General features: G+C 36.6%; 1 protein-coding gene across 5 annotated transcripts in view; it reads left to right on the top strand.

Annotated features, from left to right (window-relative positions):
• CHD2 (chromodomain helicase DNA binding protein 2) overlaps positions 1 to 25,015 on the top strand; it is a 153,458-nt gene that overhangs the window by 118,100 nt on the left and 10,343 nt on the right. For 4 of the 5 annotated variants that reach the window (XM_069098519.1, XM_069098517.1, XM_069098520.1 and 1 more), the window contains exons 32-39: positions 1,561 to 1,699; positions 1,920 to 2,070; positions 3,194 to 3,316; positions 4,474 to 4,602; positions 5,127 to 5,267; positions 6,345 to 6,479; positions 20,128 to 20,306; positions 23,098 to 23,197. In XM_069098519.1, the coding sequence (XP_068954620.1) occupies positions 1,561 to 1,699; positions 1,920 to 2,070; positions 3,194 to 3,316; positions 4,474 to 4,602; positions 5,127 to 5,267; positions 6,345 to 6,479; positions 20,128 to 20,306; positions 23,098 to 23,197 (1,097 nt within the window). The remainder of the gene's footprint in view (positions 1 to 1,560; positions 1,700 to 1,919; positions 2,071 to 3,193; positions 3,317 to 4,473; positions 4,603 to 5,126; positions 5,268 to 6,344; positions 6,480 to 20,127; positions 20,307 to 23,097; positions 23,198 to 25,015) is intronic. The other variant, XM_069098521.1, reaches the window with a different exon arrangement.

Genomic DNA, 25,015 nt, shown 5'->3' with positions numbered 1-25,015 from the left:
TAATTTATTATAATAGAAATTGCCAGGTCTTGTGTGATGCTGATTGGCCCCTTGCTACTTGACCTGCTTCTTTCTAGATGCTGGAAGCTCTGAATTTGGACTATGACATTCCTGGGACTTTTCTTTTATGAAAAAGGCTTTTTATGTTGCCCTCTAATAGATGTGGGCAGTTTTTAAAAAATGATTTCTTATATTATCCAGGGTTGTTTTTTTTTAATCATGGTTTTCAGGGAGTCCAGTGATTTGTCTTCTTCTTGATCATTTTTTTAATATCAGAAATCTTACATTCCTTTCTATTTTAAAAAGAAATCTTTCGATTTTATCATAATATTTCTTGTTGTCTGATGGAGTCATTGATTTCTCTTTGGTCTGTTTTGGTTTTCAGGGAGTCTACTACTTGGGTAAGGCTTACAATTTTCTGTTCTAAGTTCTTTCCTCAAGAGTTTTTATTTTATTTTCATCTCTTGCTACATGTCTTCTAAATATTCATGTAGTCCTTTGGGAACAGAGTTATTCTCTCCTGCTTTGGATTTTTGGGTATCTGGATCCATAACAATTCTTGGTGGTTGGTATCTTCAGTTTACTCATCTTTCCTGAATTAAAACTTTGTGCCAGGACCAGATTCCACTCCCTTTTTTTGCTTTTGGGTGAGATGGTCAGCCCTACTGGTCCTGACTTAGGTCACCTGAGTTCCTACACTGATGTTCACCTCCAAGGTTCTGTCTTTGCTTAGAGCATTGGTAGTTTTTAGCTTCCTCTGGATCTTTGATATTCAGAATTTTTGAAGACTTTGTATGGTGTTTCATGTCACAGTATGAAGGATCTTAGAACTTCTGGGCTTAAGTATTCTATTCCAAACTTTGCCAAACCCATTTACTTCCAAATTCTACAGTGCTGGTTTCTGAGGACTGTGGAGCTTTCTTGTGGGAGCCCTTCATTCTTGTTACCTCCAGACATAGAGCCTTACATGCTACAGGTGCCTCTGGCACTTCTCACTGGGAAACTTCTGTGTTGTTTCCTGTATAGTGGCACTACATTCTAATGGATTCCTTTTCCTATTAACTTATTGGCTTCTGACTGAATTTCTGTGCAGTGATCAGGTACATGACGTCACTGTAGTTTTTCATTGGATTTATTTTTATTTAGTATGGTACTACCTTTAGTTTTTCGCTAGAGCAGGCATGTGGTTGCTGTGCTGCCTGCTTCTATTCAGGGAACCATTTTGTTTGGAAGTCCTATTAATTTTTCAACACCTCCAAAATCCTCTTCTAGTTATTAATTTTGGAAGCATGAAAAATAAATAAAATACTAAAATTTGAAAAAAAATTACCACTGGGTAAAGAAGTCTTAAATATTTAACTTCTAAAGTGATTTGGGAATATTTCCAATTGAATATTTCATTTACACTTCATAGCTGTGAATTAATCGGAGGCAAGGAATCTAAACTGAGGAAGTTAAAGCTCAGGGCAAGTAAGGAAGTAGTTGGAATATTTACCTTTATGTATTCCATGATACTTGATTAAATATTTTTTGCACTAATATGAAATTGATGTTCCTCAGGGAAAGGACCAGGGAAAAGAAGGGGCCCTACTATCAAGATTTCTGGGGTTCAAGTCAATGTTAAATCTATTATTCAGCATGAAGAGGAGTTTGAGATGTTGCACAAATCTATTCCTGTGGACCCTGAGGAAAAAAAAAAGTGAGTATGCATATGTCTGACTATGTATAGGTGAACTAGACTTGCCTTTGAAATTTTTGTGCAGATATTTATTTTCAGCATATTTTTAAATAAATGTAAATTATATAATGAATTTCCTTAGTATATTAAAATACTCTGCCTGTGCCAACAAAAGTTTCTTTTTAAAAAATATTCAGAGAAATTCCTCAACAATATTCTTTTGCTTTTATGATTCCTTCAGATACTGCTTAACATGTCGTGTCAAAGCTGCACATTTTGATGTAGATTGGGGAGTGGAGGATGATTCTCGCCTTCTGTTGGGCATTTATGAACATGGCTATGGCAACTGGGAGTTAATTAAAACAGATCCAGAACTTAAATTAACTGACAAAGTAAGTAACTCCGTCAGACATCTAGCAGGTTTTTTTTTAAGTATTGGTAAATGATTCAGTATCGAAGAAGACAATTTATTGACATTTAACATTAAAATCAGAATAATTTTACAAAGGATTTCTTGTCGTTTTTTCACAATGGAAACATCCATTTCTGGTGCAATATGGTAATTATTTCACAGTTGAAGATCAAGGAGAAAATGTTAACCAACTCCTAAATCCTTTTGAAATTGTGGGAAAGATAGATACTATTTTAAGTAGAATTTTAAAAATCAGATTTGCCAGTGGTCAAATACCCTTACAATTAATATCAGAGAAAGATTTTTTAAGGCCCATTTGGTGGCTCATTATTTCAGGTGATATATTCAATACAACCAAATTCTCTCATCATACACAAACACACAGAAATCTGAATATCTTTTTGGAGTTTTTTGTAATGGTATTTGACCTTCAGCTGAAACCTATCTCTTGACAATCACTCTACCTAAATGTTACAGCAGTGGTTTGAAAGAAAAAAGGTGGTGAGGAAAGTAGGAAGGCTTAGATTTCAGCAGACCAGTTTCAGTGTTGTGCTCCTGGCAGGGCTTTTCCTGGCACGTCAAAAAAAAAAAATGCTCATCCAGTGTGGTTTTTCAGAGGGTAAAAACACTGAGTTCAAATTCAGTCTGGGCTAACAGGTCCAAATATTCTAGCAGGGAATGGATCATATCCTGGAATAGCTCAGTGCTCTCTGGCAATGCTCTAAGAAGCATTTTAAATCTAAAATGAAGCTTTAACCTAGCTCCAGGGATTCCCTGCTCCTGGAAGGAGGAAATCCACGACGGCTGGGATGCTCTAGCAGATGAAGCCAACAAGCTCCCCCTACCTGAGTTGTTCTACCCTGTTAACAGCACAGGTAGGAGCCAGTGGGAGAGCGGAATTTCTCCATCCCATTTTGTAAAAGTGAGAACAACACATAAGGGATTTTAGTGTTTGGGAGCCCTGGAAAAGAGATAGGTTCTGAGACTTTTTGGGGGGTGGGGAGGGAAGAGCATTTTATTAATACAGTACTGCATTAGAGTATTTCCTGGCCTGCTAACCTCAGAATGGGGTGGTGGTTCTCTCTCTTTTTCTTCTTCCAAAGATATTACCTATTGAGACAGATAAAAAACCTCAGGGAAAGCAGCTGCAAACTCGAGCTGACTACCTGTTAAAACTGCTGAAGAAAGACTTGGACAAAAAGGAGTTGGTTAAAGAGGGTGAAGAGGTAGGTGATGTTGACCAGTCTTTGGCTGTTCCCAAGGGATAGCTTCCAAAATTAAATTGCTATTTTGTAATGGTGAGAATGCTGTGGATATCACAAAAACCAGTCTTACCCCAGATTGAGATTTAGCTCCTTAACTTCTTCCCAAAGGTAGATGTCTTTGAGGTTTCAGAGCATTAGTTTAATCATACAATAAAGAATTTGCTTAAAACTAAGCCCGAGTTGATGTTTGTGGAATTTTAATGAGACTTTGCCTTGTGAACTAATGGCTTACCAGCCTTCTTACTCCCCAGTTATTCTATCCTTCTCCATCCTTCCCATTCTACCAAAACACTGCCAGACTAGGTGTTCTGTCACTGAAAAAAAAATTACTATCTACAGTTTGGATGTAATGTTAGATTCCTATAGTGGGCATACATTGGGACCCTAATCTTGTTATGTTTAGCTCTTGAGAATTCTTGATAATGGGCCATAGAAATGGTATTAGTGATTTAAAAGGACAAATGAACCAAAAACCTGTTTTTAGTAAAAAATTTCATCTTCCTAAATGAAACTTATTGAAAAGGAAATTAATGAACTCATTTGAGATTTTTTTATGTTCCCAACCACTCTTTGTTTAAAAAAAAAAGAAAAAGAAAAAGTGGTTCCGAGTATTGAAATGACCCCAGGCCGCACAATAGGAGGGGGAGGAGCAGCAACAGCGGAAAACCTCATTGCCGTTGGCTTCTCAGCCCTAGGATAAGGGTTTTCTCACTTAGAAAACTAAATTCTTTTAGGAGTTACACCATTTCTTTTTTCTAAAGCTTGCTCTTTGCTTATTTCTTTTGAGTCTTTGTTGATTTGTATTTGAACAGTAAAGAAGCTACAACTTTAAGGAGGTTTAACCTTATTTCAGGTTCTCTTTATGCTCCAGCTACAGTTTTCATTGGCTGTTTCATCTTTAGTTCTATCTTTAGCTGAGAACCAACTATAAGAAATACAGAGAGGCTCATTAACAGAAAATTAGCTATTAGATCTTTTTTTTGGTGGCCAAATCAATTCATTCAACTGTGTACTGTGTATTGGTAGAGGAGAAGTACCCACATGGTGGAAATCACACATACTTGAAGTACAAATATTGGAGTAAGTTTTATTATTAGTGGTTCCTTCCCTTTCAATAGACCAAATTAAAGAAGCGAAAGCCCCGTGTGAAGAAGGAAAACAAGGCTCCTAGAGTGAAAGATGAGCATGGAAATGAATTCTCATCCCCTAGGCATTCAGACAATCCATCAGAAGAGGGGGAAGTCAAGGTAGGGGCCAGATTTCAGTAGTTTAGAACCTTACTGTTTTGGGCATTATATAGAGAGTGGAAACAATCCATAGAATGCTCCTGTGTCTTAAACTTATCTAGTCAGAGAAGAACAGAGTTTTACTGTAAGGAAAGGGAAAAGCACATTGAAGACATTCACTTTGTAATTGGTTGGGGATAGAAATCTGGGATCTTTACTCTTATCATTGCTATAGAGTTTCAGGTGTATTTTGGAATAATTATTATAGGCCAAAATTGATCCATGTTTACACAGCTGCAGTTAAAGACACAAGGCAGTAGATGTGAGACTACTCAGTAATCACCAAACATGTATTGAGTGCCTGCTGCATGCAATGCAGTTAGTGTATTGCAGGGCAGAGTACTTAAAAATAAATGTCTTTTTCTAAAAAAACAGCAAGTGACCTTGGAGCTTTGTTATGTTTTTCTAGATACCACACAAGTGAATGGCTGAATTAAACTTTGTGGCAAAAACTCATAGTCATGTGGGATTTCTTTGATTCCTAGGATGATGGCTTGGAAAAAAGCCCCATGAAAAAAAAGCAGAAGAAAAAAGAAAACAAAGAAAACAAGGAGAAACAGATGGGTTCTAAGAAAGAAAAGGAAGGAGATAAGGAAAGAAAAAAGTCAAAGGATAAGAAAGAAAAGGTATTGTTTCCTTTCTATACATTAGTAAATACACATCATTTGGAATTGTCTTTTAGGAGTTAGAAATGATAATGAGGTTTTCATTCTTGGGGTCTAGAGATACTCTAGTGATCTAGAGATGCTTGTTATCCTTGGAGAGATAGAGGAACCTCTTTTTTTCCAAAGAAGGAGAACACATTCCATACTCAGCATTTTATGGAATTATTATAGATGTTTACTTTGGTTTTCCACTGTATAATTTGGGGTGGGTATTTGGATCAGTGAAGAACATAGACCTAGAACCCAAAAGGGCCACATAGTATAATCCCCTCCTTTTATAGGTGAAGAAACAATCTGAGAGAGGTTAATGGACCTGCTCTGGTTATCCAAATAGCATTCTGAGGTAACCTTTGGACACTGGTCTTCTGACTCCAGAGGCAATTCTCATGTGACAGAAAAAGGACCAGAGAAAAGAAAACTTAAGTTGAAAGATAGGTACCTGAAGCAGATTTTCAGTCATTTCAGTGGAACACAGTTTCCTTGACAAACTGTGGGAGGGATTTGAATTCCTGAAAATAACATTTGATCATTTAGTGGTGGATGAGAAGCACAGAATGGGGGAAGATATGAGATTTAGGAGCCCGATTCTAGAGGGATATATTTGATTTCAGTAAAGCTAACTGGCTGTTCTATGATCTTTAGTTTCTTTATTAGAGTTGAAAAGAGTATTATATCTGGAAGGCATAGAATCTATTGGGCCTTTACAGGCATTGCTTCATTTGTCAGTTTTGCATTATTTTTGAAGCACTGTTTTTTCCTGGGTGGGGGCATAGAAGTAAACATGTAGTTTATGAAGCTTAAGTTATCTTTAGGCAATTAAATGGTAGAAGAGCAAACTGTGATTTCATTATCATTATCTGATGTTTAGGATTAATTAGTTTAATTCTTCACTAATTGGTGGGATACTATACAATATTTCCCCAGAGCTCAGTTTACCCTTTTGTGGTATGACAGCATTAAAGACATTTAATGCCTGAATTTCATATAACGATTGCTACATAGAAGAAAATAACTACATTTAATGATTTCTTTTTAAAGCCTAAAGCAGGTGATGCCAAAGCTGGAAATAAATCGAAAAGAGCTCAAGGTCCTGTCCATATTACTGCAGGGAGTGAACCAATCCCCATTGGAGAAGATGAGGATGATGAACTGGACCAGGAAACATTCAGCATAGTAAGTACTAAAATTGGGATAGCATAGGGATTCCTGAAACAAAGGAAGAGTTATTTGCTAGCACTCTGTTTTCTTGGTCCATTCATAGACTCTTAATCTAGTATAATAAAAATTCATTTAAATTCCTAATATGGTGCTTTCCAAATACTAGACTAGCTCTCCATATCTGAAGGACTTGTTTTGGGACCTAGGGGAAAGAGCAACATTTTCTTGTTTATCTTTTCTTAGGAAAGGAGTTTCGCTCTTTCTTTTCTTGAGTGAGAATGTTGAATTATCCCTTAGTATTATTTGCAGATCAGAAAATGGGAGTTCTTAGGATTCTGGGAGAAATTTAGAAGTCAGAAAAGAATTCACTGAAAGATAAAATCTAAGGTGAAGATTGATAATCATGTGATTCTGCTAGTTGCCACACTAAGTAGAGGCCAGGTGGTTCAGTGAATAGAGTGCTGCTTCTAGAATCAGTAAGTCTTGAGTTCAGATGTGACCTCAGACATTAGCTGTCCTGAGTAAGTCACAACCTCAGTTTGCCTCAGCTGTAAGATGGGGATAATAACATCTACTTTACTATGAAGTAATATTTGTAAAGCACAGTGTCTGGCAAGTAGTAGGGACTACATAAGTACTTATTCTTTCCCCCCTAAATAAAACAAGAAGGTAGGGTTCTGATATGCCTCCATAAACTTACCCAAGTTACTTCAAATCTCTTCAGTATATTATGTAAATTTTTGTTCTATGTTTTTTTAATCCATTTAAATAATGGAATTTACTGATCTCTGTGGAATGGAACAAATATTTGGATGGTGATATTTCAAAAAGATAAGTAATCTGAACTTAAAATATAGACAAATGAGGTTGAGACCATGGTTCTTTGGGAAGTCTTCTAGTATTTTGTACTCCAAGGAAATGCTGGCAGATCTGATTGATCACATAACAGTAAAATGTGGTTTATAGGGCTGGGGAGCTAAATAAATTTTTTTTTTTGAGCTTAGTTAAATTGTATTGGTAAGTACTGCATTGTGTTGAAGAGCAAGACTTGCTTGTTTCTTCAGAAATAAGCCTGGGAAGGTGGGAGGAATCAATGATAGCACTTCAGCCTGTCATTCAAACCCCCATATAGACTGGTACCTCACTACTTTTCACTACACTGAATTATAGAATAAAAAATTTTGTAGTTGGAAAGCACCTCAGTGGGCACCTAGTTCAGTTTATATCTTAACTGGAATCCTGGGTACATTCTACGTTGACACTGCTTTGATATCTCCAATAATGTGAAACCCATTGTCTCCCTTTTCTGGATAGCACAATTTATTAGAAGGTTTTCCTTTACATCATACCTGAATTTACTCTTTGCAACTTCCTCACATCGTCCTGGTTCTTCCCTGGGTCTAAACAGAACAAGTCTAAACCCTTTCCCATGTGATGACTCTTCAAGTATTTGACAACAGCTATCATTTCCTGCCTCATACCCTCCCCTTATCTTCCCTTTTCTAAGCTAAACATCCCTAGTTCTTTGAAATAATTGTGATATAGCACGGATTCAAGGATGTCTCCAGTTCTGCTTCCCTTTATCTCCAGCATCATTGCCCTTTCGAAATTGTGGCATCCAAACATGACCAGAGCATTCCAGCTGTGGGCAAAATAAAGCAAAATTATCTATTCTGTATCCCTGGAATCTATGCTTCTCTTAATGCCATCGACTTTTGGGGGTAAATTTCTTCATTCATATTGAGTTGACACTTGACTAAAACTCCTACATCTTTTTTGGACAATTGTTGACTATGCTGCACACATCCTATTCTAGCTGTGTTGATATTTTTGAAGACTTTATTCCTGCTGAACTCCTGACTTATCCATGTTTGAACCTGTCAAGGTGTTTTTTTAGAATACTGACTATCATTTAGTGTATTAGTTATTCCTCCCAGCTTTGTGCCATCTGTAAATCTAACAAGTATGTTCTCTATACCTTTATCCAAGTTTCTGATAAAAATGTTAAGCAGCACAGATCCCTAAAGCATTTTACTGGAGATATGTCTTTTCTTTTTATTTTCAAATGCTATATTAACTTTTGATTTACATCATTCATTTCCTCCAGATTTTGAGTTGCAAATTTTCTCCCCGTTTTTTCCCTACCCACCAGCCCAAAATAGCAGGATATCCCCTCCTCCAATCTGCTCTCTCCCATATTTTCTCCCATACCCCTTTTGACTTTTCCAGTGGATCTCTATGCCCCAGTGCCTGTATATCTTATTTCCCAATTACATATAAAATAATATTAAAAATAGTATATATATATTTATATATATATATTTGAATATTTGATTTTAATACTTTGAATTCCAGATTTATTCCCTTCCCTTGTCACCCACCCTTACTGGGAAGATAAGCAGTTCAGTATAGGTTGTACATGTGTGGCTAATGCAAAACAGTAACACAGTAGATATATTGTAAAAGACTGACTATATTTCGCTCCCTCCTATCCCTCCTCCCACTTGTTCTATTCTCTACTTTGATCCTGTCCCTTTTCAAGAGTGGGTGCTTCCAACTCCCCTCCGCCCCAGCCTGCCCTTCCTTCCATCATCCCCCCTCTCATCCCCTTCCCTCCTACTCTCCTGGAGGTTGAGATACCCTATTTAGTGTGTATTTCATTCCCCTCCTCAAGCCAAATTCAATGGGAATAAAGCTGACCCATTCCCTTTTGCCTTCCTATTCTTCCCCTCCATTGTAACCATTTTCCCTTGCCTCTTCTGTATGAGATAGTTTATCCCATTCTGTCTCTCCCCATCTCCTCTCATTATATTCCTCTCTCACCTCTTAATTTCACCCTTTAAGTATCATCCCTTCCTGTTAAATTGGTCCTGTGCCCTCTATCTATGTATACCTGTAAACATATATACACACATTCACATATGTATTCATGTGCCCATATACCCTCATAAATAGACATATATATATTTCTCTTCCCTTCAACTACTGAGAAAAGTTTAATCAGTTACAATTATTGTTTTTCCATGTAGGAATGTTAATAGTTCAACTTTGATAAATTCCTTATGATTTCTTTTCCCTGTTTACCTTCTCATGCTTCTCTTGCTTCTTGTATCTGAATGTCAAATTTTCTATTCAACTCTGGTTTTTTCAGCAAGAATGCTTGAAAGTCCTCTATTCCACTGAATGACCATATTTTCCCCTGAAACATGATACTCAGTTTTGCTGGGCAGGTGACTCTTGGTTTTAATCCCAGCTCCTTAGACCTCTGGAATATCATATTCCAAGCCCTTTGATCCCTCAATGTAGAAGCTGCCAGATCCTGGGTTATCCTGATTGTGTTTCCACAATATTCAAATTGTTTCTTCCTGGCTGCTTGTAATATTCTCTCCTTAATCTGGGAATTCCGGAACCTTGCTATAATATTCCTAGGAGTTTTCTTTTTGGGATCTTTCTCAGGAGGTGATTGGTGGATTCTTTCCACCTCTATTTTGCCCTCTGGTTCTAAAACATCAGGGCAGTTTTCTTTGAGAACTTCCTGGAGGATGATTTCTAGGTTCTTATTTTGATCATGGCTTTTAGGTAGTCCAATAATTTTTAAATTATTTCTCCTCAATCTATTTTCCAGGTCAGTGGTTTTTCCCATGAGATATTTCACATTGCCTTCTATTCTTTCATTTGTTTGGATCTGTTTAACAGCATCTTGATTTCTCATAAAGTCATTAGCTTCCATTTGCTCCAATCTAATTCTGAAGCCATGATTCTCCTCAGTGAGCTTTTGAGAATCTTTTTCCATCTGGCAAATTCGGCTTTTTAAGGCATTCTTCTCCTCATTGCCTTTTTGAGCCTCTTTTGCTATTTGAGTTAGTCTATTTTTTAAGGTGATATTTTCCTCAGTCAAGCTGTTGACTCTCATTTTGTAATTTTCTTGCATTGTTTTCATTTCCCTTCCCAATTTTTCCTCTACTTCTCTTATCTGCTTCTTAAGGTCCTCTATGGCCTGTAACCAGCTTGTATTTTTCTTGGATGCTTTTGGTGCAGGATTTCTGACTTCACTGTCTTCCTCCTGTTCCATGCTTTGCTCCTTTTTGTCCCCAAAATAGGAGTCTAATGTTGGAATCTTCTGTCTGCTTTGTTTCCTTTGCCTGGTCATATCACCCCTCAGTCACTTGACCCCTGGGCTTTTTGCCACTGTAGGACTGTGCCACCAGACAGGGGAGTTTTCGTCCCAAATGCTGGGGTTTTCTCAGCTGCTGGAGGTATTAGATGGGTGCCCTCTTTGAGGTCTCCACACGCTCTGGCAAGCTGGACACACACCCCAGCACCTCCACCCTAGACTGCAATCCAGATCCAAGCAGGTTAAAGCAAGAGCGATTACCCCTCAGACTGGTCTCTTGATCCCCCTACACTCTGCAGGCCAGGAGCTAAAGCTGCCACGTGGTGCTGGCTGGCTGTGCTGGAGTCTCAGTGGCCTCTTGCCCCAGGGGCAAAAGCCATACACGCACTCCCATTTACTGGGTCCCAAAGTCCAGACTGCACTGACCTCTCACTTTGTCCTTTGCATCTATGTGTTAATAAATCTGGAAATGGCCACAGCTGCTGCTGATCTGGGGTCCGTCTGGCTGGGGTCTGGTCAGGCCGGCCCTGGGGCTAAAGCCTTGGCGTGGGGCTGGGCTCGGCTCCCAAAGCACTGTGCTGGCCGATTCCTGCTGGCCTGCCGGGCTGTCCTCAGCTGGAGGTTAGCTTCTGTGTGTCATTTTGTGGGTTCTGCAGCTCCAAAGTTTGTTTAGAGTCCCCTTTTTACATGGATTGGGGAAGGTGGAAGCCGGAGTAGTGGGGAGATCCTGCTTCTGCTCCGCCATCTTGACTCCACTGAGATATTTCTTTTCAAGTTGAATTTCATTTTATTAGACCCAGCCCAATGCTCTAGTCTATCAAGATCCTTTTGTATCCTGACTCTAATCAACTGTTAGCTATCCCTCATAGTTTTGTGTTATCAATAAGTTTAAAGAGCATATGATAAATGCCTTTATCTAAGTCATTGATAAGAGTATTGAACAGCACAGATCAGAGTAGAGATCCTTGGGATGTTACACTGGAGAACTCCTGCCACTTTGATCTTGAGCCTTTAACAGCTATTCTTTGAGCCCAGTGATCCAGTGAGTTCTGAATCCATTTATTATTGTCTGATCCACATTTCTCCATATTTTTCACAAAAACATGATACATCATCAAAAGCTTTGTTAATGTCTAAGTAAACTATATCCACAAGATTGCTGTTATTTAGTTAGTCTTATCAAAAAAAGGGTATGAAGTTAGCCTGGAATGACCTGTTCTTGATGAAGCTGTGCTGGCTTTTTGTAATTTACTGCTTCCCTTTCTAGATATTTACCAACCATCTTTTAATGACCTCTATTAGAGTTTTCCCAGGAATCAAAGTCAAGCTAACTGGTCTGGAGTCTACAGATTTTGTTCTCTTTTCTTTTTTGAAAATCAAGATATTTGCCTTTTCCCAATATTGTAGTACCCTCATTTTCCACGATCTTTTAGATGTCATGAACAGTGATTCAGTAATCATATCTGCCAGTTCTTTCAGAATAGGAGAATGTAGGTAATTTGAACGAGGTGTCTTGAATTCTTTAAGGACAGCTAGATGCTTTCTTATTATCTTCTTACTTATCTTAGATATCAGCTCCATTAGTAATTTTTGTTTTGTCATTTCCAGAGTCCAAGTCAATCTTCTTTACAGAGAAAATGAAAATTCATTAGCTCTGCCTTCTCTCTATTTCCAGTTATCATTATCCCATCTGACCCAAGCAAAGGTCAGATCTCTTCTTGGATTCTCATTTTTCTACCAACATAGCTAAAAGCCCTTGTGTATTTTTTGTTAAAAATTTGAACTTAAAACACCAAAAAGGAACATTTATATATACATCAAAAAAGAATGTTTTCATATACACAATAGAACATAAAAGTTTTCTATGTGAAACTATAAGTCTCTACTTTATACCACTTTTTCCTTTAAAAAATACATATATGTGTGTATAAATATGTATATATGTATAAAGATACATTTTACACATTACTTTCAAAACTGCTGCATGTCTGTGATTCTTTTTGTTTTCTTCTGCTCATTTTAAACAATGTTTCAGTGGTTATCTCTTTTTTGATATGATTGTTGCTATCCTTCTCCCCAAAATAAAAACTGAGAAAAAGAAAGAAAATAATAAACCCTTGTGATAGGTAGGCATAGTGAAGCAAAACAAATCCATATAGTAACTATGCCCAATCTTGTATTTTTCATTCTGTATCTTGTACCATCTCCTCTTTCTCAGGAAGTAGATAACATGCTTTATCAATCATAGTTCCACTGAAGTCGTAATTGAGCTTTGCCTTGATCTGAGTTCTTAAATCTTTCAGAGTCTTTCTTTACAGTGTTGCTGTCACTATACAAATTATTCTTGTGACTCTTCTCAGTTCACTGTGTGTTTAACCCAGGACCTTCTGCAAGCATTTCTGGTCTAGATTTCTCTAGATTTTTAATTCTGGGTTTCTCTTGATTTTATTTCAGTCCTACTCATTATTCATCTTTTCATAAATACTTGAAAGGTCTCTATTTCCTTAAAAGTGCCCTCCCTGGGGCAGCTAGGTGGCACAGTGAATAGAGCACTGGCCCTGGAGTCAGGAGGACCTGAGTTCAAATTTGGCCTCAGACACTTAACACACCAACAAAAAACTAGCTGTGGGACCTTGGGCTAGTCACTTAACCCCAATTGCCCTCCCCCCCTTTTCTTACCTTATAGGATGATATTCATGATATTTTCTGGATCTTGCATTATTATTATTATTAACCCAGAAACTCTGGATTTGGGCTGTGACATTCCTGGGACCTTTCTTTTTATAGTTTCTTTCAGGAAGTGATCAGTGAATTCTTTTTTTTTTATCTCTCAAATTTTATTTTTTAAAACATATTTCCATATCAGTCATATTATAATAAGAATTAGAACCAAAGGGGAAAACCATAAGAGAAACAAACACATAAAAAGAGAAAATAGTATGCTTCTATAGTGAATTCTTTTTAGATCTCATTTTGCCCTCTTTTTTCTCAAGTTTTACTGATATGTTTTGTTTCCACATTAGTCCCACTCCTTGAGAGATCTCTTAGAACAAAGTAAAGCAATTCAGCAAAAACTTAATAAAAAAACTAACCTCATCTGAAAGTGCTTGCAATATCCATATCTGTAGAACCCCCAATCTTTCTTTTTTAATTAACAGAAGTCTGTTCTCTCTCTCTCTCTCTCTCTCTCTCTGTCTCTCACTGTTTGCCTCATCCTCTTCCCCACTGAAAAAAGAAAAACAAATTCCTTGCAACAAATATTCATAGTCAAGGAAAACAAATTTTCTTACTGAAATATGTATATGTGTATATGTATATACACATTTATTTTCAAATTTAGTACAGTGATCTTATGTAATTCCAACAGATTGATGATGAAACATAATATCCACATCCTGACAGAAAGTTGATGGGTTTAGGGTGTAGAGTGGAAGTGTGTGTGTGTGTGTGTGTGTGTGTGTGTGTGTGTTTTGATTGGAGTTACTAGTCTTTTCAAAGTTGTCTTTATAATAATGTTGTTACTGTATAAGTTATCTTGGTTTTATTAATTTCATTCTTCATCAGTTTGTAAAAGTCTTCGTAGTTACTCCTTCCTGGTTCTGCTACTTACTTCACTCTGCATTAATCATGTAAATTTTTTATATCTCTTTGAAATCATCATTCTTCATTTTTTTACCACATTAATGACATTCTGTCACATTTAATATGTCAAAACTTTCAGTCCTTCAATTTATGGTCATCCCTTTAGTTTCTGGGTTGTTTGGGATTTTTTTTTTTACAACCACAAAAAAGAACTGTTAGGAATATTTTTGTACATATAGGACCTTTTCCTATTTCTTTGATCACCTTTGGGTACAGGTCTAATGGTGTTTTACATGAGTCAGAGAGCATGTACTCTTTAATAACTTTTTGTGTTTAATTCCAAATTGCTTTCTAGCATGGTTGTACCCAATCAAAGGCCTACCAACTGTACATCATGTTTATTTTTTTACATCCCCTACAGTAGTTATCATTTTTACTTTTTTTGCTATTATCTTTGCTAGTCTGATGATAGGTTTAAGGTAGAATTTCAGAATTATTTTAATTTGCATTTCTCTAATTGATGCCAGTTTGGAGCATTTTTTTTTTTAAGCAATTGGGGTTAAGTAACTTGCTCAAGGTTACATGGCCAGTTATTTCTGGGTGTGGTGGGCCAGTTATTTCTGGGTATGGTGCTAAGTATCTGAGCCCGGATTTGATCCCCAGGTCATCCCAACACTGGGGCCAGTGCTCTTACTCGCTGTGCTACCTGGCCGCCCCTGGAGCATTTTTTAAAATGACCATCAATAACCCTGGATTTCTTCTGTTGAGAGCTACCTCTTTTTATCCTTAAATCACTTAACAATTAAGAAATAACTCTTATTCTTATAAATTTGAATCTGTTTCTTATATACCTTGGAAATGAGAACCTTATTGGAGAAACTTCTTGCAGATTTTTATCTCAGTTGTTTACCTTTAGCTTTGTTATATTTGTGCAAAAACTTTTAAATTTTATTTAATCAAAATTATACATTTAATCTTCTGTGATCTCTGTCCATTGTTTATTATCAACTTTTTTCCACTGACCTTATAGATAATTTTTCCATGTTTTTCTTATTCATTCAAGATATGACCTTTTATATCTTGGTCACATATCCACTAAGGAACTTATCTTGGTATAGGTGTGAAATGTTGACTTAAATTTAATTTCTTCTGTACTACTGTCCAATTTTCCCAGCAGTTTTTGCCATGTAATGAGACTTTATCCTAGTAACCAGCGTCTTTGTGTTTATCAAAAACCAGGATACTAGAAACATTTGCTTTTGTATATTGTATAGCTACTGATAGATTTTTTTTAACTACTACAAATTGTTTTGAAAATTATAGTTTTATAATATAGTTTGAGATCTGACACTGCTAGACCTTCTTCATTCCCTTTTGTTTTCATTATTTTCTCTGAGATTCTTGACCTTTTTTTTACCTACATATAAATTTTGTTATTACCTTTTTCGGTTTCTGTTAAGAAATCTTTTGGTACTTTTGGTATCAAGCATTTAATAAGTAAATTACTTTAGGTAGAATTGACCTTTTTATTAGATTGACTCATCCTGCTTATGAGCAATTAATATTTGTCCAATTATTTATATATATTTTTATTTTTTTTAAACAATGGTTTATAGATGTACATAGTTTTTATGTGTATCTTAGGTAGACTCCCTAGTATTTTACACATTCTGAAGTAATTTTAAATGGAATTTCTCTGTCTATATTTTCCTGCTCAGTTTTATTGATATTACTTAGAAAATAAAAATAGATTTTTTTGTGAATTTATTTTATATCTTTGAAATTTGTTGAAGTTGTTTCAGTTAATTTTTTCAAACTTAATGTAATCTATAGAAAGTCATAATTGTTTCTTTTTTTTACATATACTTATTCTTCTGTTTCTTTTTCTTGTCTTATTGCTGTAGTTAGCACTTTAGTACTCTGCCAAATAGAAGTGGTTACAATGGACATTTTTGTTTTACTACTGATTTTATTTGAAAGGATTATAGTGTGTGTGTGTTGAAGAAGTTTATTTAAACAATAAGATGTTTGACTTGAAGGAAAACTATCTAGGATTAGTTTCTTTATAGTAATACATCCCTACTAAATGGCAGATTTCCCTTCATGTAACAGCTACTTACAAAATAAGTTACAGAATTATTCTTGGCTTTACAGTAATAAAAGAAAAAACATCAAAATTATCCAATCAAACAGGATATACAAAGATTTCTTGTGGGTTTTTTGATTGTTGTCAAATAGAGCAGAACAATTTACTGTAATACAAAGACAAAAGTTGAATGAGCATCCTATTAGTGGAGAAAAAGGATATTTTCACAGAACTAGTTTGTTTTTGGCCTTTCTCGTTTCCATTTGATGCTGATCAAAACATATCATAGGCCAAAATGCTTTTAGGTACAATTAAGGAATGGTAGAAGGGAATTATTAGAGAAAACTATCCTGCAGTAGTCAGGTTGTAGATAAACCAAATCTCAGTTTAAAAACAGTTTAAAATTGCAAATGTGTTGTTTTCCTTGGGAGAACAGTTCTGGAGTAGGGTTGCAGGTTCTCTTGTTAGTAAACACTTCCTTTTTATAGCTGGAATACATTAATTACATCTACATTCTTCATTTCCAATTGTGCAGGTAGGTCTGTTTCGTTGATTGACTTCCCATCAAATCAGATTTTAATCTTCCTCACTGACGAACCTGTCATTCACAATAGGCTCTCATTAATTTACCAAGTCGTGTGTGCCTCTTGTTCTTAAACTGCAGCACAGACCCATCTTACTGTGCCTCCTTCAAATTAATGTGGTCATTGTTTTTGGTCATGACTTCTTCCTTTGACTTCTTGTTGGTCATGGTGAGTCCCACAGTCTTCTGAGCCTTTGCTTCACAAAAGAGGCTTTGGGATAGTCCACCCCAAGGGAATGGGACCAATAGCATTGGAAGGAGAAGGATGTTATTTAGATTATTTAGTGGTGGGATAGAGCTGAGCTCCACTGTTTACATATACTCAGCTCTTTTGATTATCTAGCCCTCTAGTTTTAATCTGGGCAGTTTTAATTTATGACTTTTTAAACATATAGTATCCAAGTTTTTTGTTTATTTTCAGGGATTCCAGTGATTCCTTAAATTATTTCTCCTTGACCTGTTTTCCAGGTCAGTGGGTTTTAATATCAGGTATCTTACATTTTCTACAATTTTTTCAAACCTTTTATTTTGTTCTAATATTTCGTATTGTCTGGATTTATGTTTATTATGTCATTGATTTATGTTTAGCTATTCTAGTTTTCAGAGAGTTCATTACCTATAAGGTTTTCCACTTTTGGTTTTAAACTATTTTATTTCCTATTTTTTCCTCATGTTCATTTATATCATTTTCTGGCTTGCTTCATTTTTTCCCGTAAATATATATATATTTTTAAAGCAATTGGGGTTAAGTAACTTGCTCAAGGTTACACGGCCAGTTATTATTTCTGGGTGTGGTGCTGAGTATCTGAGCCCGGATTTGATCCAGGTCATCCCAACACTGGAGCCGGGGCTCTTACTCGCTGAGCCACCTGGCCGCCCCTCCCCTAAATATTAATGTAATCCTTGTGGAAAGTCTTTTTTCCCCATTGAGTCTCTTTTTATAGTTGTTGTTAATGGAGTTACTTGTTCCTTTTTGGGGATCTCTATCCAGATTTGTAATTATTGTTACACTCTTAGGTGGTTTCTTTGATTTATTCATCTCTGCAGCTTTAATTGCTAATTTGGAACATTGTACCACCATCCTCCCCTTCCCTAGGATTTTGGGTGAGGTGATCATTTCTGCTTGGTCATGACTGAGGGCAAGACGAAGAGACTATTATTGATAGTTGTAGACTTTTACAACCTTCTTTTATGTCTCAAGACAGAATATTTTGGACCTTAAACTCTTAGACCTATGGTATCCTTATCTGGCTGCCATGGCACCATGCTGGTTTCTGTCTGTTGCCACTCCCTTACACTAGCTAGGTACCTATCCTTAGGGTTTCTAATTACCCCTGGCTTTCTAGGGAGAGTCGTCTTCCTTTGTTTCCTCTGGACATAGAGCCTTATGGGCTACACATGTCTTTGGTCAATCTCTGGTTGCACTCGAAATCATTGATGTTGCCTTTGGCTGACAGACTCCTCTTTAGTTCCCCATAGACTTTTTTTTTTTAAAGCAATTGGGGTTAAGTAACTTGGTCAAGGTTACACAGCCAGTTATTTTGTGTGGGTGCTAGTGCTAAGTATCTGAGGCCGGAACCGATCCTGGGTCTCCTGACTCCGGGGCCAGTGCTCTTACTCACTGCGCCACCTGGCCACCCCACCCCATAGACTTCTAACTGTTGTCTTTTGTAGTTTTGGGGTAGAAGATGTAATTTGCTGTAGTTTCTTATTGGATTTCCTGATCATTATTCATTCTGATAGAGACTTCAGGGTTTTGCTGGAATAGATATGCGAAAACTAGCATGTGTCCTATTCATTTTGACCAGAAGGGCTACCCTGTGTATGTTTACCCACTTAGAATACGTAGATCATAAATACAGCAACTGACGCATCCAGAAGTTCCCAGAACACCTCTAAGAAGCCTGTTAAGTCAAGCCTATGGCCACCAAAGCTTATATGTAAATGTACAAAGTTAGACAAAGAGCTTATCTATTGTTTGATCCTCCTTTTTCTCCTAATATAGCTTTCCCTTCCCCTGCTTTTTTGTATTTTCAACAAATCAGATATTTATAAACCCAGAAAGCTGATCTACCCAGCAATAATTTTTTATATTTCTTGGTAGGTATTTATTTGATACCTTGAATTTTATTAGACTTCATTCTTGAATTTTTGTGTTCTGTGATCTTCTGTATGTCTCAGCTGCTGTTCTTTTTTCTTCACTGTATCTTTGGAATACAACTTGGTGGATATACCTGGGCAGTTTTTCTCTACCTTGTCTTTTTAGTTTAAAAGCTTTTTGGTTAAATTTTCCAGACATCAGAAACATACTTTTTGTCAGCTGTACTCTTACTCTGCTAGGACCCTGTCATTCCTGTATTTTAAGTTGTGGTAAAGAAATTAAAATCCCATTCTCAGTCAATACTTCACTCCATCCTTTCATATCCCTCTGCTTAATACAATGTTCCATGTTCTCTATCCTCCCTATCAACAGTTGCATAGTACTAACTGTACATTCTGAGGTCTCTTCCATGAAGGGAAGAGAAGGAGTGCCAGACACTGAACTGCATTTTATAAATATTATCTCCTTTGTTTATGGCATTTCCTAACCCTGAATTTTCCCCTATTTCAACCTATTGAAATCTCAGCCATCCTTCAAGACTTAGATAGGATGCTTCCTCCTTTATGAAGCATTACCTGATTTCTTTCTTTACCCCAGGTCCCCAGTTAAAATGATTTTTACTTGGACTTCATATAGCACTTGATATTTCTCTTATGCACCATCATCATGATCAATTTTGTGTTGCATTAGTTTTTCACGTATATGTTGTAGCTCTCACTATACTGTAAGCCCCACTAGAACAAGGTCTCTTTTATTACCTCTTTTTCTTCCTTAGTGCCTAGCATAGTGCTCTGCACATACCTCATGCTTATGAAATGTTTGCAAATAGAATCTATATGACTTGAGAGAGTTCAGTAGTTGTTTCTAATAGTGTTCAGTCAAATATTTATTTAATAAATCAAATGCCTTATCTGTTTCTTGGCTATAGTAGTATCTGACTTGATGAAAATTCACAACACTTCTGTATTTCCTGGGTTTTTTTGTTTTTGTTTTTCTTTTTTGTACTTCTGCTTTGGTTGCCCCAGAGAACAGTACTATTTAGGGGACATGGGTTTTTTTTGTGTGTGTCTTGCTCTAAAAGTGTAGGGCCTAGATTCTAGGCCCTTCTCATTTGAGAACATCATGCATAAAAAGCAAGGGAGTAGAAGATTTCTGCGTAAATGTAAAAATAATCTCTACTCTGTTGCTCTACCCCAGTGCAAAGAGAGGATGAGGCCAGTGAAAAAGGCTTTGAAGCAGCTGGATAAACCAGACAAGGGACTCACTGTGCAGGAACAGCTAGAACACACCCGAAACTGCCTCCTGAAGATTGGAGACCGAATATCAGAGTGCCTTAAAGCCTACTCTGATCAGGAGCACATCAAACTGTGGAGGAGGTAACTGTATTTTGCATTTAATTTGGCTGTTTTGACTTGGCCAAAGTGATTTTTTTTAATAGGAAAAATGTGAAATGGCAATATAATTTATTCTCCCAACTATTCACAGGAAATGTCATTGAAGGCATTACTATCTTCTGAACCTAAGTTGTACTATTAATCTATGGGAGTCAGTCCTTTGAGTATTTTGAAACTGTTTTTCTTGAGTTGAACCAGTAGTATCAGTGATATTGACTTCTAGAAACAAAGATCACACTCATAAAAAGGAATCTTCAGGGCTGAAAGAGACCTTGGACTAGTTCACTGTGGTCCAATTCACATACATCGTTATTCAGATCTAGGATGGCAATTGATATTAGTTCTCTGCTATCATGTTAAATCAAGTCTATTACTGTATTTTTTAAAAATGATAATTCAGAAGGGTAGCTTCAGGTGAAATGATCAACGCAAAGGTAAAAGATTGCAAGCTTCATGCAAACAAGGACTATATCTTGTTTATTTTTCTATCTCTCCTTATACCAAGAACTATGTTCTGCACAGAAAGAGTGTAGAACAAGCAAAATAAATGTTGGTTGAGTTAGAGTGTAGACTTCGGTGTGCTGAGAGTGGTAATAGTTTGGGAACATTTTATCAGACTTTCCAAAGTAGATAAAATTAACTTGCTTTTCATATTTATTTTTAATAAATTATTTTATAAAGATTTCTTTATGAATTATGTATTTAAATAGGACTGTCTTGTATAATATATGCACTTATTTTTTAACTAGTTTAGGAAGGGAAATGTAGATGGGTTTTAGATCTATCTTGATGTCTACCAAATATCATTCCTGACACTTAAGAATAGCTTTACTTCCCTTCTCCTAAGGCCATTATCATATGTTGTCTTTGTGAATTAAAACTGTCATGTTTTTAGAAATCTGATTTAATCTCAACTTAGAGACTGAAAACCCAGGTAGTTGCTTAGACAGATGCTAGCAGATTTCCTAACAAATGTTTAAAAATCCTAGTGGACAAATTAATTTATTATTATTTATTAAGTACCATTAGTGCAGTAGAGAGTTGGGATGTTGTAATAGAGAGTGTTGGTCTTGAAATCAGAAAAGAATTGGATTAAAAATTACCTCTAATAGTTATTGTTTGACCATGGGCAAATCACTTAACTTCTCTGAGATTGTTTCCCATATGTAAAACGAAGATGATAAAGTTCTTGCCTAACAGGATTGCTTATGAGAGAATGAATGTACAGCATACAACCTCCTAACAGGTTCTTATGAGAGAATGAATGTACAGCACATTGCAAGTATTACAGCCCTGTGTTAATATCAACCTTTGTCATTACTATTATTAATTAGAAGCCCAGCATAGAAATAGGGAGAATACTGAAGAAATAGACAATACGATCTCTGCCCTCAAGAAACTTACAGTGTTACTGAGGATGTTTATAAAACAGCTAGACAACAATAAAGGAGAGTACATAGTTAAGTGCTAAATGTTGTGGCATAGACTATTAAGTGAAGTGGGTAGTCAAAGAAGAGAGAAATCCAGAAGAGAGAAACGTGATCAGATTTATATTTTAAGAATATCAATTTGACATTTGGGTGGAGAATGGTTTGGAGGGGTTAGAGATTAGAAACAAAGAGACCAATTAGGTGACTAATGGAACAGTCCAAATGAGAAACACAACTATGAAACAAGGAGGAGACCAGTAAGGAGGCTAATGGTACGGTCCAAATGAGAACCAGAACAGTGTGATTCAAGAGGACACAGATGCAAGAAATGTTGTGGTATTAGGATAAACAACTGATTGGAAATAGGGATTGAGTGAGAAGGAATAGTGGCTTTCAGATCTGGTCAGTGGAAGTTCTACAGAAAAGGGGAAGTTTAGAGGAGGGTGTATTTAAAAAGAAATATAATGAATTATGGACTTACTGAATTCAAGATGCCTGTGGGACATCTAGAGATCCTCAAAAGCCAGGTAGAGAAGTTTAATATAATTAGAAGTGGCAAGGGAGGATGAGTATCAAGGAGGTGTCTTCCTCCAGGCTATTTTTCATATTCCTGCCAGACTGTTCTTTCTAAAAAATACTTTCTTCATGTAATACCTGCTGTTGCAATAATCCTCACATGAATTCATAGCAGGTTCTAGACTATCATGATAGCAGTGGACACTGAGACTCATTTTTTCAAAAGAAGAGACAGCATAAAAGTGGTGATGTTTTGGTGAATACAGGAGGTGGGAGAAAAGAATAATCAGAAATGGCTGTGTTTTCTAGCAGGGGTAATTGGGATAATACTGCTGTGTTTGACAGATACAGCGTTGTAGGGGAGGCAGAAAAGATAGGAAAGGTATTTTAGACCTTAGTTCTGCAGGGAAAAACAACCTGATTTTAGGGACTCTTGTGAATGATATAAAAGCTTTCTTTTTTTTCTATTTTATACCCTCAAAGCACTTGGCAGACATTTGCCATATCTATTTCTGGGGGCAGGTAGGAATAACTCCCCCCTTTTCCAGATAGGGAAATTGAAACAGAGAATATTGTGATTTGCTCAAGGTTGTTGAGTATTGATAGGAATAGAAACCAAGTCTGTTGACCTTCCAGTCCAACTCTCTGTCAGTAATACTATGTAAAGTTTAAATCACTTACATGAAACCCTGGAAGAATATTTCTCTGTGTACCAGTAGATCACATAGCTCAAAAACTCAGTTGTATGCTGTGTATATGGCGCGGGATGGTGGAAGGAAGAGAAAAGACTGGTGCTTATTTCTGTAATTCTGTTAATGTTTTTTTAGGAACCTGTGGATTTTTGTATCCAAGTTCACAGAATTTGATGCTCGGAAACTACACAAATTATATAAAATGGCTCATAAGAAAAGATCTCAGGAGGAGGAGGTAAGATTCTCATTTAATCCTAATCTTAGGAAACAAAAAAACCTTTTGCAAGATTCTTTGTTTTATTTTTCTGTGGGAAGATTGTATTGTGTTTCACAATAACATATTGCCCTTCTCTTTCACCCTGCACAAGGAATCTGCAAAATAACTATTATTAACAGCAGTCCAGGACACAGGTCTGATTGTTGTTGTTAAGTCATTTCAGTCCTATCCTACTCCTCATGACATCATTTAGGGTGTTCTTGCCATCTCCTTCGGTAGCTGATTTTACAGATGAGGAAACTGAGACAAACAGGATTAAGTGACTTGTTCAGGCTTACATAGCTAGTAAGTGTCAGAGGCCAGCTTTGGACTGAGGTTTTCCTGATTCCAATTTCAGTGCTCTATCCACTGTGCCACCTAATTGCCAAACTGGTCTAATGCAGGGGTGGGGAAACTGCGGCCTCAAAGCTACATGTGACCTTCTAGTTTCTCATGTGGCCCTTTGACTGAATCCAAACTTCATAGAACAGGTCCCCTTAATAAAAAGATTTGTTCTGTAAAACTTGGATTCAGTCAAAAGGCCACACCCAAGGACCTAGAAGACCACAAGTGACCTTGAGGCTGAAGGTTCCCCACCCCTGGTCTAAAGCAACGTCAGATGCATAAAAAACAACAATAAACCTCTGAGAACTGATTGCCCCTCTATAGTTATTGTCCTGAAACAATCAAGCAGTGTCTTCTCTTCTTACATACGTGTGGTATACGTATGCAGAGTCCCTAGTATAAAATATGCTTTTAACTAATTCTTGTTGACTTCATTTTTATAGAAAACAAGAATCTTGAGATATTTTGTTTAGTCACAGTGCACATTTATTACCTAATGGTGAGAGTCTAAGAAGGATAAAGTCTAAATATGTGCCTGAGAGAATATTTCCTATTATTCTTTGGGCCATATTCAGATCCCTTCTGCTTGTGTATAGGGTATCTCTTACTCCATTATTTAGGAGACAATATAGGTGGGGGTATGAAGAAGATTCCTCTGTTTTCCCAGTTTTCCTTTTTCAATGAAGAGAATTAAAATTGAATGAAAATAATTGCTTCAACCAAAGTTATATTCCTTGGAAAAACATGCCTGTTTGTGGGTGGTAAGGCGATTTGTTGGATGAAATTCCAAGTGAGCAAAACAATTTAATCAAGGCTGCTCAAAGGAAGCACTAGCTATTTATTCAGCACCAAGTTAGGTATTATAATGGGAAATATACCTTTTCTGTTCTCAAGCAATTTATAATTTGATCTGTGGGGTGCTGAAAAACAATATAACAAGTATTATATTTTGTAGTACAAATAAATATAGAAATTTTAAGAAAAGGAAAACTCATAGTAAATTAGAATTGTCAAGGAAAGCTTCTTGGAGGAAGTAGAACTTTAGGTTATGCTGTAGTATAGTTATAGCTGGGATTCAAACCCAGGTCTTTTGACTACAAATCCATTGCTCTTTCCAAAAAAAAAATAGCCATTCAAAACCAACTGCAATAGTAATATATTTTGAATAAGGGAATTTTCGTAATATAGACATCAAAAGTTGGTGAAATCGGGCGGCTAGGTGGCGCAGTGAAGAGAGCACCAGCCCTGGAGTCAGGAGGACCTGAGTTTGGATCCAGCCTCAGACACTTAACACACACACACACACACACACACACACACACACACACACACACACAAATAGCCGTGGACCTTGGGCAAGTTACTTAACCCCAGTTGCCCTCCCCCCCAAAAAAAGTTGGTGAAATAAGCAGAATAAAGAAAGTAATGAACTCATTACAGTAGATACTCATG

Source organism: Petaurus breviceps, unplaced genomic scaffold (genome assembly GCF_028583685.1).
Source record: "Petaurus breviceps papuanus isolate PSGF00001 unplaced genomic scaffold, PetGlider_PUasm1.0 37, whole genome shotgun sequence".
Classification (NCBI taxonomy): domain Eukaryota; kingdom Metazoa; phylum Chordata; class Mammalia; order Diprotodontia; family Petauridae; genus Petaurus; species Petaurus breviceps.
The sequence above is the reverse complement of the archived record's forward strand: the minus strand, read 5'-3'. Positions and strand labels throughout refer to the sequence as shown.